At 37.9% G+C, this 18,924-nt stretch overlaps 2 protein-coding genes across 2 annotated transcripts; both read right to left on the bottom strand.

Annotated features, from left to right (window-relative positions):
- Window positions 1-1,848: 1,848 nt before the first annotated feature.
- Window positions 1,849-10,340, bottom strand: slc1a8a (solute carrier family 1 member 8a). Its single transcript, XM_055184765.2, has 11 exons — window positions 9,302-10,340; window positions 6,600-6,679; window positions 6,300-6,515; window positions 5,361-5,403; window positions 5,015-5,222; window positions 4,835-4,934; window positions 3,209-3,442; window positions 2,944-3,138; window positions 2,549-2,683; window positions 2,332-2,428; window positions 1,849-2,245 (listed from the first exon to the last, which is right to left on the bottom strand). Exons 1-11 carry the CDS (start codon window positions 9,539-9,541, stop codon window positions 2,081-2,083), a joined length of 1,713 nt encoding a protein of 570 aa, XP_055040740.2. The 5' UTR covers window positions 9,542-10,340; the 3' UTR covers window positions 1,849-2,080.
- Window positions 10,341-13,332: 2,992 nt separating this feature from the next.
- Window positions 13,333-18,803, bottom strand: LOC129427952 (zinc transporter ZIP3). The gene is made up of 3 exons (XM_055184774.2): window positions 18,666-18,803; window positions 17,939-18,269; window positions 13,333-15,291 (listed from the first exon to the last, which is right to left on the bottom strand). The coding sequence occupies exons 2-3, from the start codon at window positions 18,143-18,145 to the stop codon at window positions 14,551-14,553; spliced, it is 948 nt and encodes a 315-aa protein (XP_055040749.1). The 5' UTR covers window positions 18,146-18,269; window positions 18,666-18,803; the 3' UTR covers window positions 13,333-14,550.
- Window positions 18,804-18,924: the final 121 nt, after the last annotated feature.

Here is an 18,924-nt window from a genome sequence, read left to right as displayed (position 1 = left end):
CGCCACTGCGAAGGAAGATATTTTGAGGAATGTTTGTAACTATTAGAGGCCAAATTGACTTCCATAGTAGGAAAAATTATACTTTTGATGTGAATGTGGCTCATGATTGGTACAAACATTCCTCAAAATATCTTTTGTTGTGTTCATCAGAACAAATACATTTTTACAGGTTTGTAACAACATGAGAGAAAGTAAAGATGACACAATCTTCATTTTTGGGTGAATTGTCCCTTTAAAGAGCATCTATTGTCCGATTTATGTTTTTAAATTTTCTTTGGCGTGTAAGTGTGTATTATGTTAACCATATGCAAAAGGTACAAACCCCAAAGGAAACGACGACGCGAGTTATCGTCTCCAACGTAAATCTACAAACACACCGATTGTAGGCAACAGTTTACTTCCTGGGAATTGTGATGTAGACAAGACCGACATTATCATAATTCCTCCTGCTTCGGACTGACAGCCTGTAAGTTGTTATCATTGCATTGTGAGCAATCTTTTAAACATGAGAAGGAGCGTCACATTTCCTGCTGACGTCAGAGGTATTCAGGCCAATCACAACGTACAGATTAGCTGGCCAATCACGGACACAGAGCTTTTCAAATCCGTGCGTTTCAGGAAGAGCGTGAAATCTAGATCTACAAAAATGTACGGTATGTGGAAAATAATGTGTTTTTAACCATAAACCACACAAACATTGTATTATACCACAAGACAAAATAACGTGTTAAAATTAAGGAAGTAAGTCGTAAACATCTTGAATGGAATAAGGGTGAGTAAACCGAGAGAATTTATTTTTTAGTGATTATTCATGATATTGCGGTTTACAAAAGCATTGTGCTGGAATTGTTTCTTTCTGCCAGTAGTATTCCACTTGTTAATCATTTTGAATTTTTTCACTTGTTATTAACCGTTTACATTAGATGTTAGATGTTCTTTAGTAGAGAATTATTGTAGGGACTAAAAATATTTTAATATGCCATTATATAAATTGCAAAAGTTCTGTAGCCGAATTTTCATGAACAGTTACTGTAGTAATATAAATTGTCACAGTTCCTCAACTCTGCTGTTTTGTCACTCTTGAGATCAACTTCATGTTTCAGTGGTCATAACCTCTGTCAGCTTTACTTGGAATGATCAACCTGAGCTTTTAAACCCGAGTCAAGCAGTTCTGTCTCAGGCGTAACGTTAAGCTCTTTGCTTATTTTCCCGAAGCTAAATGCACGCGCACTTTCATATTTAAATGAGCAAACAGAGATTTTGCGATATTTTTATTGTTCATACAAATGTACAACAAAGATAAAAAAAACACACAAACATTTACAACTTATTAATCCTTTTTCTTGCACGTGACAGTAATTGGCTTTTGGATGAGCATTTGCACAGCAAATGCTTCCCTCACCTTAAGAAAAGAAATTTGTTTGGCCAAAAATATGTTTTAAATTTATGGGAAATACATTTTGTAGAAAATAAAGCTTAAGAATTTTTTTAGTAAAAAATAATAAAAATATTAAAGTATGTATAAAATATATATTTTTTGCAGTTGAAAATATATTTAATTAAAATCTTTTCAAACCTGTTATGTTTACAGGTTTGTAACATACAACGTCCAAAAGTACAACGTTTCTTCCAATGCAACGTGAATATAAATGCTTTAAAATATATTTATTTTAAAAATGTATATATTGGTGAAAAATACATTTGTAAAAAAATTTCAAAATATATTTTAGAGCATATATTTTTTTATTGCATATATATATTAAAATAGATTTAAAATTATGTTTGAATATATATATATATATATATATATATATATATATATATATATATATATATATATATATATATATATGGGGTGGATGTTTTGTGCAGTATCAATTAACATCAATTTACAGCACCTTTAAAACAGCCATGGCTACATAAATCTGCAAAAAAGTCCCTTTAAATAGGGAAACACTCCCCAAAATGTATTCAGCTGTACAAACAGCAAATATAAAGTCCATATCAAATACTGATATACCAGTCAAATGTTAATTCACTTCTTTTGGCACAATAGTAATAAAGTACACTGTCTGCTGACTCAAACTTGACATATGTTGTAGTAGACTATGGGCCTTTCATAAACCCTGTCTCCAACCACTTGAAATATGCTGTCTTTACTGGCCAGCAGTGGTACTTCAGTCAAAGGCACGTTCTCCATCTTAGTAGCTGCCTGACTCTCTTGTGACGCTCCGTTTGCTTTTGCCTGAAAGTAAAAAACACTTTAAAATTGCGCTTTTAAAAGTCATTGACTGATATAGCATAATCGCTGTATAATAAAGGTTAACTTACTTCTCCGTCTGGGGGAAAGTCTTTCCGACACAAGTGTCCAATGATCCCAGCTGCCAGAGCATCTCCAAGTACATTGATCATTGTTCGAAACCGATCTCTATGAGGAAAAATGTAACATTCCTATTATCACATTTTCTGCATTAATTTTCCAGCAGTAAAATTATTTAGATTTTTACTTATATGTTTACATCGATAATGGCATTTATCACTAACTTACAGAATCCAATCAATGGCCACGATCAGTGTGATGTCATCTGGTGGCAGCCCTACGGATGTCAGCACTATCACCATGGTTACAAGGCCTGCCTGTGGGATTCCGGCAGCACCTATACTGGCAGCAGTTGCTGTTATACTGGAGAAAAACCAGAACAATAACATTCATATGATCACGCATCCAATGAGTTTAGATAGAGCTGCTAATGTTATTGATCATCAGGGACCACTCACATTGTGTTTAAAAATCGCTAGAATAAGCATAGTCAACAGGGAAAGATCACAGGTGTCCCAAGAGGCATGAGCATACATACATTAACGATACATTGATGGACATTTAGATCACTGTTAGTATTACAAAGTCTCTGCTAACCTTTAGATAAAGTTAATTTGTAGTACCTGATTGTGACCAATTGTCCAAAATCCAGCTCGTACTCATTGACCTGGGCGATGAAAATAGCAGCCACTGCTTCATAAAGGGCCGTTCCATCCATGTTAATGGTGGCTCCCACCGGCAGCACAAAGCGGGCGATCTGCCGGTCCACATTGCAGTTCTCCAGCAAACATTTCATTGTGATGGGCAACGTTGCTGAACTGTAAAAAATGCGTTTTAGGACTACAAGCATGTAAGCATGTTTCTGCATTCATTTTGATTTTTCCTTACCTGGATGATGTAGCTAAAGCAATAACCATGGCCTGCAGAAGCCCTCTGATATATGTAAAAGGATTTTTCCGTGTCAAAATGAAATAAAAGAACGGAAGCAAAATGAGGCCGTGCACAAACAGACCTGCCAGAACCGTCACACCGTACCAGCCCAGCTTCTTCCCAAGTGTGAAGGGATCGCTCATATCCAGGATTTTTCCGGCCACAAGGAAAATGATCCCAAAAGGAAAATACCTGTAAAAAGCAGAGATGACAAGGTAAGGTGTCTGGTATGATTCTTAAGCTGTACCCTGTCAGAAATAAAGGTACAAAAGCAGTCACAGGGACACTGCCCTTTGACATTACTTATAGGAGGTACAGATACGTATACTATACATTTGACGTACCAATATAAGGTACAAAGGTGCACTTCTTCCAAAGTGTACCGTCCCTGTGACAACTTTTGTACTGTTATACAATTACACAAAGAGTATACTATTATATTTATGCTAATTTTATACGACTATCATCTACAGTCTGCTGAAATTGGAAATTTTGCAATGCCCTATCAGAGGTCTTCAACCTTTTTCAGGCCAAGGACCCCTCGATCGATAGAGAAGGAGCAGGGACCCCCAGTATGACTGTGTTTATAGTTATTTATAACACGTACTTTGTTATAATGGTTATGTTAGAAAAGATATTTAAAAAAAAAAATTGCAAAACTACATAACATTTTTATTTAATTGAATAGTTTGGGAACATTATGATCTTCATTTTAAGTTTTAATCAACATATTAATGCATTCACGTTTCACAAAAAAAATTGGAGGACCCCCAGTAATACCACCATAGACCCATAAGGATCCCCAGACCCATGCCGTACATCATGTCTTGACAACCCTGTTAGTCTTACTGGACATGAGTAAAGTATATGAGTGCTTTTAAGTGCAGGTGATCAATAATCCCTAGCTGCATGTACTGAACGAGTGCATGGCTTTAAAACCCTACTGTCATACAGTCAGATGTTAACACACGTGCTGACTGGGTATGAAAAAAAGTCATTTAAATGTTTTAGGTATATTATGAGATTGGTCTTGTTGTCCTTTAACTCCTTCAGACTCTACGTCCACTGGAATGGACATCACATCACAATTCAGGCCCCTCCATAGCACAGAGACAGCACTGCTTAGAGTTACAAATGACCTCCTTTTAACATCCGATCTCTATTCTTAAACTAGACCTTAGTGCAGCCTTTCACACAATCTTACTCAATAGACTAGAAAACTATGTTGGCATCAGTGGTCAGGTGTTAGTTTGGTTTAGATCGTATTTAAGTTTCCAATCACTATCATTTTGTTTATGTAAATGAGGAATAATCATATCACTCCCCGGTTAAATACGGTGTACCACAGGGATCCGTTTTAGGTCCTATCCTGTTCTCGTTATATATGTTACCTCTAAGAGACATTATCAGGAAACATAAGATAATTTTTGCGGATAATACCCAGCTTTACATCTCCTCAGCTATTTGTATAAAATTGAACAATAAAAATGCTGATCAACCAGTCAAAATAAGGCAGACTGATTAAAAAAATCAGGTCTGAAGGGGTTCAAAACCTTAATGAATTATTATGAATGCTTTTCTTACCATACAGCTGCATTAATGATCTTCATCACACACTCATTGATGCACTGGCAGACATTTACCAGAGGAGCTCCACGTTCACCCATTTTACCCAGTAAGAGACCTAAATGAGAACGCTTTTATTACACTCAGCCATGTTTATTATTTTAGTATATTTGCACTCAAAGTGAGCAGATGCTTTACCCATCGTGGCTGAGAAAATAACAATGCCCAGCACGTTCATCTGCTGGCTGGTGCCGGGACGAATCTTGTACTCGATGTCTGGTGGTGGCGTGACCTCCAACAACACCATTCGACCTCTTGGATGTTCCTCATCGGGCATCAGGTAAACAAAATTTGGGCGTCCCGTGTTAACTATTGCTTTTATGATGGGAACATGGTCTGTCTGGTACTGAAGACATAAAAATATACAAAAGCATAATTTTCCTGCTAATCACCTACAAACGAAAAATCAAATCGTATGTATTTTGGCTGCTAAGCTATGACTAGATCATCGCTTACTGTATTCATATATAGTCATTTTACTCACCTGCTGAAATGTGGCTTCGATAAGATTGGAGGGAATCATATTCCTAGAGATATGATAAATGTGTAAGAATTTAAAGTATAAAAGAATGGCACACTGATGGTAGCTCACTATGTCCCACATGGGTAGAAGGAGGGGCAACAACAAGTGGGAGGGTCCTTCTTCACCACCTACATGGCCCTTTGTACAGATTACTAAAAATACCCTAATCAGCCCTCAGCTGATTTTTTTAATTGGATTGCACACTGGGATGGCCTAAACTCTCCAGACTCTCAGGCAACTCTTTCCTTAAATGGAGTCAACAGGGTGTCTATTAACCTGGCAAATAAATATTTCAGTAAGGTAATGATAGTAAAGTGAATTTATTACCTATATTTCATAAGTACAACCCATTTCGAATTATGTCAAAGATTTTTCCTTCCCCTGGTCAAGCCCCCCCCATCATTAATAAGGTCGCAGTAATTTCACAAAGTGAGATGTGATCGTGGATCAACGTTTTAATCAAAGACACCATACCAATTTTTAACCCTTAAATTAGTGTGAAATAATAGTTAGAGAAGATTTTTTAAAAGTCCAGAACCCAATCCTAAATCTAACAATCTGTCACACGGCGCACTTTAACATTTATTTCAGACAGAAATCTTTTGAATTAGTTTATTGCAAAATTGGGACAAATAATGGAAAGTATCGCTTTGTGGCAGCGAAGCACAAGAATTTAAAATGTAGTATTTTAATTTGGTTAAAAACCAGGGGTACCCCTAATTTATGCTTTTGTACATTATAGGGAGTCCCTCAATGCTTATAGGAGGTCCGGGACCTCCCCTGTCCCCCCTTAATTCGAACACTGGGTACAACCAATATGTTAAAGAAACATAGCTCAAACGCTAACCATAACAGGATACATGATGTTTTTCTCAGATCTTTACAGACAGACAGTCCTACCTGACCAGATCCAGCAGTGCATCTGCAGATGTTATGACTTGTCCACCTCCTAGTCTGTTGCTCTCCATCTCTGTTCCATAGCCCGGTTTAATGATCAGGACAAGAACAATGCCGACCACTACGGCGATGAATGTGGTCCAAAGGTAGTATGTGACCGTCAGTACTCCTATCCTGCAGCAGGCCTTCGACTCCATAGACGATAGTCCAGACATTAAACTGCAGACAAACAGTAACAGGTAATAAGCGAATTTGCTCACAAATTCTTTATATGGAAGTGTATAAAATCTAAAAAAATGTTACCTGGAAGTGATCAGGGGGAGAATAAGCATTTTAAGTATTCGCATTAGCAGCTCACCAGGAAAGGAGAAATAGATTTTTGCCTTGTCACAAAAAAAACACAACATAAAAATTCAGAGGTTACGCAGACTTGCAAAATAATCTCTGTCTATTTACTCTCCATTAAAGGCACAATATGTGTTTTTTTTTTTACTAGTGGTCGCAATTACACATGATGATTTTTTAGTTTGAATGTTTTATTACCTGTACATTTGATCACATTATTTTCTGCCATTCTAATGAAATAGCTGCAAGACACAACAGCTGCATGTTATATGCGAGGGCAACCTTCTCTCTGATGAAGCCAATATGGAAGTGACTTAAACTGCAATTCATTTACTAGCCGCTAGAGGCTGGCTCCAAACGGAAGTGAATTCCTATAGACCCCCAAGTTTTTAAATGTCCAACTTTACAACAGAAAATAATGTTTACAGCCTGGTACAAAAAGTGTTTTTATATTGCTAATTTTTCTCTTTCATGACAAAAAATTTGTTTGTACATCATCCTGCATAATTAAGGGCGTGGCCACTTGAGTGATGGGTGAACTGCTACTGCTGTCACTATCGTCGATCTAGGCTGGTGTTGTTTTAGCAACCAGCCACCTCAGCTTTACCCACGTCCCGCCTCTTTACCCATTTTCAGTTATCCGTGAGTGATGCGCGGTGACGCATGGCCAAGGTGGGGACGGCATGCTCCGCCAACTATAGGCTTCAAAAAGGCTCTTCACAAACATATAGGTGACGTCAAGGACACTATGTCCATATACTTCACAGTCTATGGTTAAATGCCGTTTAACTGTCACTTTCGCATTTGTCAACTCATGTTGCCATCGTTTATACAACCGAAAACTGAGGATAGCACGGATATTAAAGGATTAGTGCATTTTCTTAAAAAAAAATCCAGGTAATTTACTCACCACCATGTCATCCAAAATGTTGATGTCTTTCTTTGTTCAGTCGAGAAAAATTATGTTTTTTGAGGAAAACATCCAAGGATTTTTCTCACTTTAATGGACCCCAACACTTAACCGTTTTAATGCAGTTTAAAATTGCAGTTTTAAAGGACTCTAAATGATCCCAAATGAGGCATAAGGGTCTTATCTAGCAAAAAAAAAAAACTTGGGGCAAAAAAATAAAAACTAGGCACTTTCTCTTCTTTCTCCAGCTGTGTGACGAGCCAGCGCGACCTCAGATAATTGCGCAATGACGTGGAAAGGTCACGTGTTACATATATGAAACGCACATTTGTGGACCATTTAAAACAATAAACTGACACAAAGACATTAATTAGTATCATTCCACATACAACAACGTCAGAATGGTCCTCTTTCTCAACACTCGTAAACACTGGGGCGTAGTTTCGCACACATCCTCCGTGACCTCTTGACGTGACGACGTATTACGTGAGGTCCCGCTGGCTCGTCACATGACTGGAGGAAGATGAGAAGTTGTGGTTTAAAAGTGCATATTTTTAATTGTCTTGCCAAAAATGACAATCGTTTCGCTAGATAAGACCCTAATGCCTCGTTTGTGGTCGTTTATAGTCCTTTGAAACTGCAATTTTAAACTGCATTAAAACTGTTAAGTGTTGGGGTCCATTGAAGTCCATTAAAATGAGAAAAATCCTGGAGTGTTTTCTTCAAAAAACATAATTTTTTCTCGACTGAACAAAGAAAGACAACAAAATTTTGGATGACATGGTGGTGAGTAAATTATCTGCATTTTTTTTTTTTTTTAAGAAAATTGACTTAAAGGGCGACAATTACAAGGAAGGAGCCACTATTTAAACAGTATTAAAAGTTCCTTGGATATTTTTGGGAAAATGCAAGTACAAATTAATAAATGACAAATAAATAAATCACACTGTGCAAGTGGTTTTTGGATGTTTTATTACAAAAGTCTTACATATTGTGCCTTTAAATTTTTGGTAAGTATACAAAGAGGACTTCACATTTCTGTGGGGTCCTGGAAAACTTTTTTTGCCTATATTTAAACATGAAGCATTTCTTATTTAACCATACATTTAACAATACATTTTATTTATATATTGGATGTATAATTTTAATTACTGAATGTAATATTGCACATATCTAATAGGCCGTTAGATCTCATATACATTTTTGGAAAAAGCAGGGACTGAAAACTTTCAGTGTCTTTTTTCATCTCTAGCTTCTGTTGTCAACAACTGTTTAGCAAAGTCACGCGTCATGCACGATGGGATTTTGTGTGTCTCATATGTCAAACTCTATTTGACTTAATGGATTGCTGTTTGTCTGGGATTAAGTTGAACTCACTTCCTCGCACGCCTACAGCCATCACAATAAACATCAACAATATTTTTTCTTAACTATACTGTAGTTAACCTACATACACAACCTGATTGGCACATAATAAAAATATAGACTGTGTTTGTGTAGAATATAAATAGCCACATATGAATACGCTGCAACAAACTTCTCTATCTGACAAAACATTCTCATTGAGCACCATTGTGATGACTAAACAGAAGTAATGAGCAACACATCTTAAAAAGACAGCAAATGTGGACCCACAAAGAATGAAATATAAATAAACCTACTGCGTCATTATTCCCTAAAATATATCATTCCTGCCTTGTATACATATCAATACCATCACCATTCATTTAAATCAAGTGTAGTGAAATACCTGTGTGGAGAGAGTCAGACCCCTCAGCAAAAAGCCCAGGACACAACCGGTGATGACAGCCAGTATAGACAGCGTCAGAAGTCCGTTTCTCTTTATGTACTCCTTCACGTACTCTCGGACATTCAACGTGAACGTGCTCTTCATGAAGTCATTTATACGCTCCAGAGGACTTTTAGCAGGTCCCGCCGGACAGAAAAAACCGACAGGCTCGCTTTCTGTCGGTATCAGGTACTCTTCCATGGCGAGACGATGTGAGTAACGCAAGGGGCCAAAGTAGTTGTTACCTTTTCTTACGAGGGATTAGGCCATCGTGTATCCATCCAACAAGTCAAGATCACGAGCGGGGGGAATTAGTATACTAAGAGGATTTGCGTGCAGTAATAAAATCTAACACTTCTCTGTTGATAGTGGCTCTGTGCCATAACACTGGATGTTTGCCATGATGTGAACTGATGTAAATGTTTAAAGCTGAAGGGAAAGTCATTATGCACAAACTAAATAATTTAAATAAAAGTATCTTTTTATTTTTAAAGTGCCCATAAAATCCAAACTGAGAATTCTTATCTTGGAATGGAATATATGAGTGCTCATTATAAACAATTTATCTTTTTAAAAAATGTATGTACCCTCATAAATTTGAATCAAAATTAAAAAAAGTACTTCCTGTTGCTGCGATCTTCCCCTGATGATGTCAGCTAGATGGTTTAGGCGGAGCAAAGTTAACCCCACCCCCTCAAACTGTCAGTCTGCGTTTACACCAGTGGTTTTTAAACTGGGGGCCATGAGATGGTGCCAAGGGGGCCCCAGTTTTATGACATTTTATAAAATACATTCATTTATCATGAATTCTGTGTAATTAAACCTAAAAAATAATAAGCCAACTAACCAACAGCACTACTAGGCATAATTTTATATGTTTTGTTTAATTAAAATATTACATTTTAAAACTGTTTTTGTCATAAATTTTCTTTCGGGGGGCCACGAAAAATGCACTGTACATAAGGGGGGCCGCACGCTGAAAAAGTTTGGGAACCACTGGTTTACACCAGCCGCGTTAGAGGTGTCAACGCGAGTGATTTCAATGTTTAGTCAATGTGAAGACGCGTGCGTCTGAAAGTCTCACGGCACGAATGAGGCGTTTAGCACGACCCGGTAGACGCGATTCCGCCTCATTCAAGTGTCTAGTTCGCGCAAACTGATCATCTGCTGCTGTATGCGCGAATGGTGCCTTTTGTTGGATTTTGCGTTTGACGCGAATTTGTGGATGACGCCCAAGTTGAAAAATGTGAACTTTGGCAGATTTTCGCGCCGCGTTAACCAATCAGGAGCCGGCTTGCTGCTGTGGCGGCAGCCCCGCCCGGAGTCTCTCATTCAACATGAAGGAACGCTTGATATTGTCTGTGAGCAGTCACACAGAGCTATACAACACAAGTTCTTATTTCTAAAGAGACAGGAATAAAAAGGACCTCACTTGGAAGAGACATTAATTTCTATTTTAAAGGGGCCATGGCACAAGACTTTTTTAAGATGTCAAATAAATCTTTGGTGTCCCCAGAGCATATATGTGAAGTTTTAGCTCAAAATACCATATAAATAATTTATTATTACATGTTAAAATTGACACTTTGTAGGTGTGTGCAAAAATGTGCCGTTTTGGGTGTGTCCTTTGACATGCAAATGAGCTGATGAAATTCAAACACTGATCACAATGATGGTGGTTTGTTGCAATTAAAACTCAATTGTGCTTTTCTCTGCACTAATTGGCAGTGCTGTGGTTGGATAGTGCAGATTAAGGGTGGTATTATTATAATAAGAGCTCCTTATGACATCATAAGGAGGCAATTTTTCAAACATTCCTCTAAACATCTTCCTTCATGTTTATCAGAACAAAGAAATTAATACAGGTTTGTTACAACATGAGAGGGAGTAAATGGTGACAAAATGTAAATTTTTGGGTGAACTATCCCTTTAATGTCCAAATACATTTGGTTTATTTTGTGCTTGTAAACAAGGCCTGATTATGTGATCACAGTGTACTAGTTGGTTTAATGAAACCATGTATATAGGAGCAATCCAATCCAACCTTAATCCTGTAATGACTAAAGTCAGTTAATAGTGAGAATCATCTGTACTTGGTGTGTATTAATGGGTCTGATAGCTCAAGAGGAACTGTGTGTGTAAGATTATAGCACACTATAGGATAAAGGATCAGACTGGTTATATGGTAATCTGGAACATTTCCACCCAGGCTATAGTATAGAGCAACTATTCACCAATCTAAAATCCAGCATCATGATTGAATATGACTTTATTAAATCAGAAGCTGTTTTAATAATGCACTTTTCTAAAAGAAAAGTGTTTGCAGCACAGTATATTTGTCACATGTTTATATGCACTGAAAATAAAAACGACAGAAAATTCCTTCATTTTCTTTTGACAGTTTTAGAAAAATTTGAACACTGGAAAGGCTATCAAAGATTTCACTGATATTGATCATTTATAACAGTTTTACATTGTAAAGCATAAAAATGTCCTAAAAAAACATTTCAGCCAACTGATAAGAGGTGGCTTGATAAAACAAATAAAAAACAACAATAGATTCATAAACAGTCAAAGGTTATTAAAAGCAGGATGCATGATCTCGGAAAGCCAATGTTTACATTTGAAATCACCTAAACAAACACGCCCCTACCCCAATAGAATCTGGACCCCCCAACACATGCGCAACCCAGGCAACGAAGTCGGTTAGTAGACACGCCCCTTACTGCTGGTTGCAGTGGCGGCCGATGACTTCTTTTTTGAGGGTGCACCATGCAAAGTTCGTCACAACATGTATGTAGCCCGTCATGTGTGTAGTTCGTAATTTCATAATATGTGTACGGTGCGTCAAGTGAACCTATGTGCATCACGTGTCTTTTCAAAATAAGTGCCTGCTGCAGATGCGTCTAAAGGGCTTATGATAAAAGAGACGCTCGCGTTTGCCAGATACTCACATAATCTCATGCGTAATCAGAGTTTAATGTTAAGGGAGTGTCTTGCGTGTATTTTGTGAATGGTTTGACGCGTGTGCAGCAGGCACTTATTTTTAGTGATGGGCGATTTCGAAGCACGCTTCATGAGGCTTCGAAACATTTACGAAACTTTGGTTTCGAATCATTGGTTTGGAGCTTGTTTCAATCTGGCCAAAGTCACGTGATTTTAGCAAACGAGGCTTCATTAGGTCATAACTGTTTCGAAAATCCGACGACTCCCCACTAGGGGGAGTTGATCACAAATGACCAGTGTAGGTGAACTCAGGTTAGTTTTATTATAAAAGTTCATAAAACATTCATCCTTATGACTAATAACACTATTTTGTCTACTTTTTGTTTATAGACAGATTTAATGTCAAAAATGTGCATAATTAAAAAGGGACTTTGTGTTAATAATTTGTTTGCCATAAATAAAACTAAAATCACAGAATACACATTTAATTATGTCTCAATTAAATTAACTCTATCCCCGCCAGCGTTTTAAAAAAAAGTTGCCAGCCAGCGCCAGCGTTTTTCATGATTTTCACAAGTTTAATGCCTTCCAGAAAATGTTCTTCTTTAAATATATAAACATACAATATATCAAATGAAAGAACAGACCCTCTGCTTTCAAACAAAAAAAACGTTTCATCCTACCTTCAGTAGTTCTTTTGTAATCAGCTTTTGAATATGGGTAGGTTTCTGCAGAAACACCACATTTTGAGCAAAAAGCAGAGATAATTCAATTTTTGTGACGGACTTTTCATAGAGATCCCATTCAGAGCGATCTTTAAAACAGACACGGACATGCAGCTGTTTGCCATAGGGCAATACTTCCGGGTTTAAAAAGTTGCGGAAGGGCGCCACCTGGTTGATAATAGCGGTATTGCGGAAAGACGGAAATACTCGTCATTGGCGGGGAAGCGTTTTCTCTTGATTGACGAGATATCTCGTCAATGGCGAGGAAAGAGTTAAATAATGTATTTTTCTTAAAAACATATTTTTAGAACAATCTTGCTATTAAGTGTAAAATGTTTGGACAGATCTTGCTGCTTTTACACTATTTTGACCAGCAGTTGTCGCCAGCGTGTATGGTGTTTCGAACGCTTCGAAAAACTGAATCATTTTGCCAAGCAATTGGTTCAAAGCTTCGTTTCTCCCATCACTACTTATTTTGACAAACACGTAATGCACATGTTTCACATGACGCAACAAACACATATTTTGAAAACACGAACGACACACGACACATATTTTGAATTTGCGCCCCTCACGAGCCGCCACTGGCCCGACTCCCTTTTCCAAAGCCTTTTTCAGAAATCGTGCACTCTGCCTTTAAGTAAATTTCCTGAGATTCGCTGTGGTTAATTTCAGTATCAAAGTGTCATAAATCGTATGGACTTTCCAGTAATTAAATTCACTTATTTATGGGGGCTTAGCATGGTTTATTTGAATGAAAAATCTAAGATGGCAACACAAAACATAACATAGCCTCAATGGACAAATAATCAAACTGAATTAAAATTATAAATTATAAGTGCAAGAGTGCACAACACTATAAGTTACCCACAAAACACAAGCCTCTGAAACACAATAAAGGCCCAACTCAAAACCATATGATCCAAAAAAGCAGTCAAAACTACTGCATGTAGCGTAAAGGAAGCTTCCTTTACCAAAGTACTAAAGCTCTTCTTGAGATTCAACTCAAAATTCGGATAGTTTTACAGAATTTAGGGAACTCCAGTGAATTTATTGTACACAAACCTGAGTTTTCAGCAGTTCTCAGATCTGTATACAACTGTTGGCTTCTTACAGAGAAATTTTCAATGTCAAAAACAATCACCTTCATGGTACTTGACAGCATCTTTTTAGATTCATGCATCCTCTCTTGTACTTATATCCCAAAGCAAATAATTCAAAACAGAACATTTGTCATTGCTAGAAATTAAAATAAATAAATATTTACTAAAGTGAACCACACAAATGACAATTGCATAAAAAGGGGTTTAAAATGGAGTGGGAACATGTTCTGGGTCATAAGAAACGTCAGATACTTTCAGAATCTGACCTCTACTGCAGTTTAAATCATAATATGGATTCATTTAGTTATCCAAAATAAATCTTAAACTTTACCAGAAGACATTTTGAATCTGATAAAACAATATAAATTCCCAGTGTAAGACAGAAAGAGAGAGTGATAAAGTTTGGAAATAAATAATAATAAAAGACTTAGTCCATCTACCATTTGATAAATACAAGCCCAGCTAGTACACCATAACCAACAACCAGAAACAGAACCTTCAGCAGCCTGTCGTGTTTATCCTCCAGCTCTCGAGAAAGAATCTCAAAAAACGTAATGAAAAGGAAAGTACCGGCTGCCAGGCCCTGCAGCACTACAGAGACGATACTACCTGCCAAGTTCTGGGCCGTGTCAATGGCCATCCCGATCCCGATGCCCAGAGGGATCATAAGACTCACTGTCAGGCCCAGCTTAACGGCATCCCTTAAGGGCACTCCTGCCTTTGCTACGCTAACCCCCAGAGCCACGGCAGCCAACGTCTCATGGATGGCCACTCCAATGAAGAGGCTTCCGAGCTTAGCGCCATCTTCCTGGAGGCCCAGTGCGAGCCCCTCAAAGACCGAGTGAGCCGAAAGTGCCAGCACCAGGCTGGCTAATCTTAACGGCCCGGCACGCGTCAGCTCTGAGGGGCTGAAGTGTCCGTGGTGATGAGAATGATGGTGGTGGGCTCCGGGCGAACCCCGAGGGGTGGCAATGAATGGAGTATCATACTCGGAGTCGCTCCCCGCCTCCGAGCCCCCGGCGTTAAACGTCTCCATGTCGATGAACGATGGCTTCTCCTTACGGAAAGTAAGCACGGCTTGTTCGACAAACACTGTGAGGAAAAAGCCAAGCATCATCATCGTCTCTGCCAGCGGGTATTCGGTGGTGACTTTTAGCGATTTTAAGACTTCCTCTACCTGAATGCAAACAAAAAGGAAATGTCACACTCCTTAAAGGACACTTACTATGCAAAATCCACTTTTACAACGTGTTTAGACATAAATGTGTGTTGGCACTGTGTGAACACAACCACCCTACAATGGAAAAAAATGGACCTGCTCCTTGGTTTTTAATCCCCATTAGGGCTCTGACGATGTATTGCGTTCCCGGCTCTGTGATCAGTAGGAAGTCCTTATCAATCTAAAATCACTATGAGTTTGAGTCATTTATAACGTGCATTTAAAAAAGCAACACTCGTCAAACACAGTCATTCAAAATATTCTTTATTATCATCAAAATACCTGAAACAATATGAAGAAAAGCGATATAAATATGCCTCTAGATATTTCCTGGAATAGAGGGTATGCACGTGACGTCACCTTCGGCGAAAGTGACTGCGGTTATGCCCACTGAGTGGCAACAGACAGAGCGGCAGAATGAGTGTACAGTGTAAAATCAGCGAAAACATGTTGAAAACGCGTCGAAATGGGAAAAAGCTGTTGTGGGATAGACTGTACTAACAGATTAACAAGAATTCGGAGCTTTCGTTTTACAGACTGCCAAAAAAACACCGAAAGGAGAAGTAAATTGATCGTTCATGCAAACATTTTTAAGTATTTGTATTTTATCCGTGTTTTTATTTGGAAAACATACATTCCAAAGCATATTTCATAATTTTTACCCTAGTACATTTCATTATACAAGTTTTTGTTTAACATTTAATATTTAAGAACATTAAGGTATTTTTACTCAAGTAAAATTACACAATTTTAATGTAATTTGGTATTAAATACATTTTAATATGCAATATTAAAGAATACACAGTATGATTATATGCTTTAGAATGTAGTGAAGTAACATTTTTCCCAATACAAACCCTAATAAAGCACAGATGCTTGGAAAATGTATCTAATGTAACTAAATATTGTCCACCTCTGCTATCAAGTCCAACTAAATTTAATTTAAGCTGATAATAGTCAGTTTCACGGGCGTTTTTTGCAGCATCCGCTATGAAAACCAGCCATATTGTTGAACGTTTGCCACTCAACTGGGCGAGCTCTCGAGTGGTCACGTGGAAAAGTGACGTCAATGCATACCCTCTATAGCGTTTGTAATGGCACTTCTTTTGTGGCAAAAATGCCGTTTCTGCACAGGAGCGCCCTTTGGCTTTTGGATGTGGCGGCATTACACCGTAATTCATTAAAGTTAATTCATTAAGAAAAAGCGCATTTGCACGATTAATCGTCACAGCCCTAATCCCCATTAAACCAAAACAGTCTCATTAGACATGTTGTTTTGATTCTCTTATCAATGTGAGGTCACATTGATAAAGCCCCACCCACTTTCATTCCTGCATTATCATAGTTTCCACCCTCAGCCAGTTGTACTCTGTCCACTAGATATTATTGACTAAATAATTCAGATTTATTTTAACTAAAAGCACTCACTGTCTGTTTGTAAGGAAGTGAGGAGCTGTAGCTCATTTGCATTTAAAGGTCAAGTTCGGTATTTTACACTTAAAGCCCTGTTTTTAGATTGTTTGATGAAATAGAACAGTTTTGACTGAAATTTCGACATATGCGGCTGCCCCGAGAATTTGCGGGAATTTGTTGTTTCACCTCCCATCTCTACAATGGGTGTATAGGTGCACTGGAACAATCCTTCCTAAAATGCATTAAACTTTCGTTTACAAAGACGTGAAACTCACCGAGTGGTCAGGGGTGTTCACTGATATGCTCACACAAAAATCGCTGCAAGATACGCATTCCAACAGGTTTTATTGTAGTTTTTGCCAACTCTATTGACTTGTATTAGATGTGCTGTGAGGTACGGTATTACTCTGCGCCGGGAACCTTGTTTGTGTTCTTGCAATTGGCAATGGCGGATTAGCGCCACCAACTGGGCTGGAGTGTCTATTATTCAAGCTCTCAGCGGAAGAATATACGGGTGTGAGAGGCGTTTGGAAAAATAGGTCCACAAGTTTACAACGAATGCTAAAACAGCTGTTGGAAAGCATCTTTTGCAGCGATTTTTGTGTGAGCATATCAGTGAACCCCCCTGACCACTCGGTGAGTTTCACGTCTTTGTAAACGAAAGTTTAATGCATTTTAGAAAAGATTGTTCCAGTGCACATATACACACATTGTAGAGGTGGGAGGTGAAACAACAAATACCCGAAAATACTTGGGGCAGCGCATATGTCGAAATTTCAGTCAAAACCGTTCTATTTCATCATAAACAATCTGAAAACAATGCTTTAAGTGTAAAATACCGAACTTGTCTTTAAAGGTACAGACATTAAAACAGCATTTTTTTTGCACCAACACAAAAAGGGCCATTTTGGACATATAATAAATGATCTGTGAGGTATTTTTACCTGAAGCTTCACAGATGGGCCCAGCTGAGACTCATATTACATATTGTAAAAGGCCATAATAGATGCCCTTTAACATTTGGGAATTTCCTTATAGTAAATGGTACAAGGAAATCCTTGCATATCAAAATATAACATGTGCACTTCAGTTGAAATGTATATATTGTGTTTTAATCCATATAAAACTGTGAGTGTATATATACACACAAACATAATATTAAGGTCTTAACCAAAATCTTTTTACAACTTACCTTATCTCTTACTGCTGGTAAAAGAGCATTAAAGCAGGTGGCCAGGAATACACCTCCTCCAAATGAATTGCTGAATGCAACCGCTCTTCTGTACCTTGTAACTTTATCAAACTCTGTCTGCATCATCCTCACGGGGATGAGGATCCCACCTAACATGAGGGCAAAGATCCCCAACAGGCACAGTATTTTGGCTACAGCTATCTCCATAGTGAGTCGTCGGGCTCTGATCCCAGTTCAGAAAACCATGTGTATCTGAAAGAAACACTGAAACATATCTGCACCCCTTCGTCCTCTCTGAAGCCAGTCTGAGGTTAGATGATGTGCAACATCCCTGTAACAGTTCATTGTATGTATTAAACTTAAGTTTCACAATTACACGTGACGTGTAACGCTTTATTGATACACACTTGTCTGTATGCTAACATCGATCATCTGTTTTTTAAATCGACTTTTATATACATATATAATGCATACATAAAATAATAATACAATTTATTACAGAAATCAATATTAATTCAATTCTGTAAACGCTGTAGCGCAATTTTATCTTTAATAGGAGCCTTTGGCGGAAATGTGTTTATTAGCTCAAATGCTAAGCTAACACATCAAACGCACGTATATGCAAACACTTCAGCAGCATATAAATGCGCGTTTCTAAAGCTTTATTAAACAATAAAACATTAGTTTAATAAGAATTAACGTTGATACAGCTATTAAAACATTTTACCCGTGTTTGTGTCGATACTTCCTGCAGCTGAAGCGACTGTTCAATGTGCGCGTGTCAAAACCAAACGAGCTCCCTACATAGACAGCAGCACTACTGTGCATCACACAAATGCGCACCATAATGCCGGATGGACATTGTTTGTTTTGAGCCAAATCCCTGCAACTTCCTATTACACATTAAAATTCAATCAAACCAACAGTGAAAAACACATCCACTCCCTTTAATTCAAACGCATCACAGTTAAGTAAATGAATGGCAA

This window comes from Misgurnus anguillicaudatus, chromosome 14, assembly GCF_027580225.2.
Source record: "Misgurnus anguillicaudatus chromosome 14, ASM2758022v2, whole genome shotgun sequence".
Classification (NCBI taxonomy): Eukaryota; Metazoa; Chordata; class Actinopteri; order Cypriniformes; family Cobitidae; genus Misgurnus; species Misgurnus anguillicaudatus.
The sequence above is the reverse complement of the archived record's forward strand: the minus strand, read 5'-3'. Positions and strand labels throughout refer to the sequence as shown.

Coding starts and splice junctions, on each gene's coding strand:
- LOC129427952 (XM_055184774.2), bottom strand. CDS start 18,145: ATGGAGATAGCTGTAGCCAAAATACTGTGCCTGTTGGGGATCTTTGCC. Junction 15,292..17,938: donor TACCAGCAGTAAGAGATAAG/GTAAGTTGTAAA, acceptor GTTTGCATTCAG/GTAGAGGAAGTCTTAAAATC.
- slc1a8a (XM_055184765.2), bottom strand. CDS start 9,541: ATGGAAGAGTACCTGATACCGACAGAAAGCGAGCCTGTCGGTTTTTTC. Junction 4,935..5,014: donor TATTTTCTCAGCCACGATGG/GTAAAGCATCTG, acceptor GTTCTCATTTAG/GTCTCTTACTGGGTAAAATG. Junction 3,139..3,208: donor GCTTTAGCTACATCATCCAG/GTAAGGAAAAAT, acceptor CATTTTTTACAG/TTCAGCAACGTTGCCCATCA.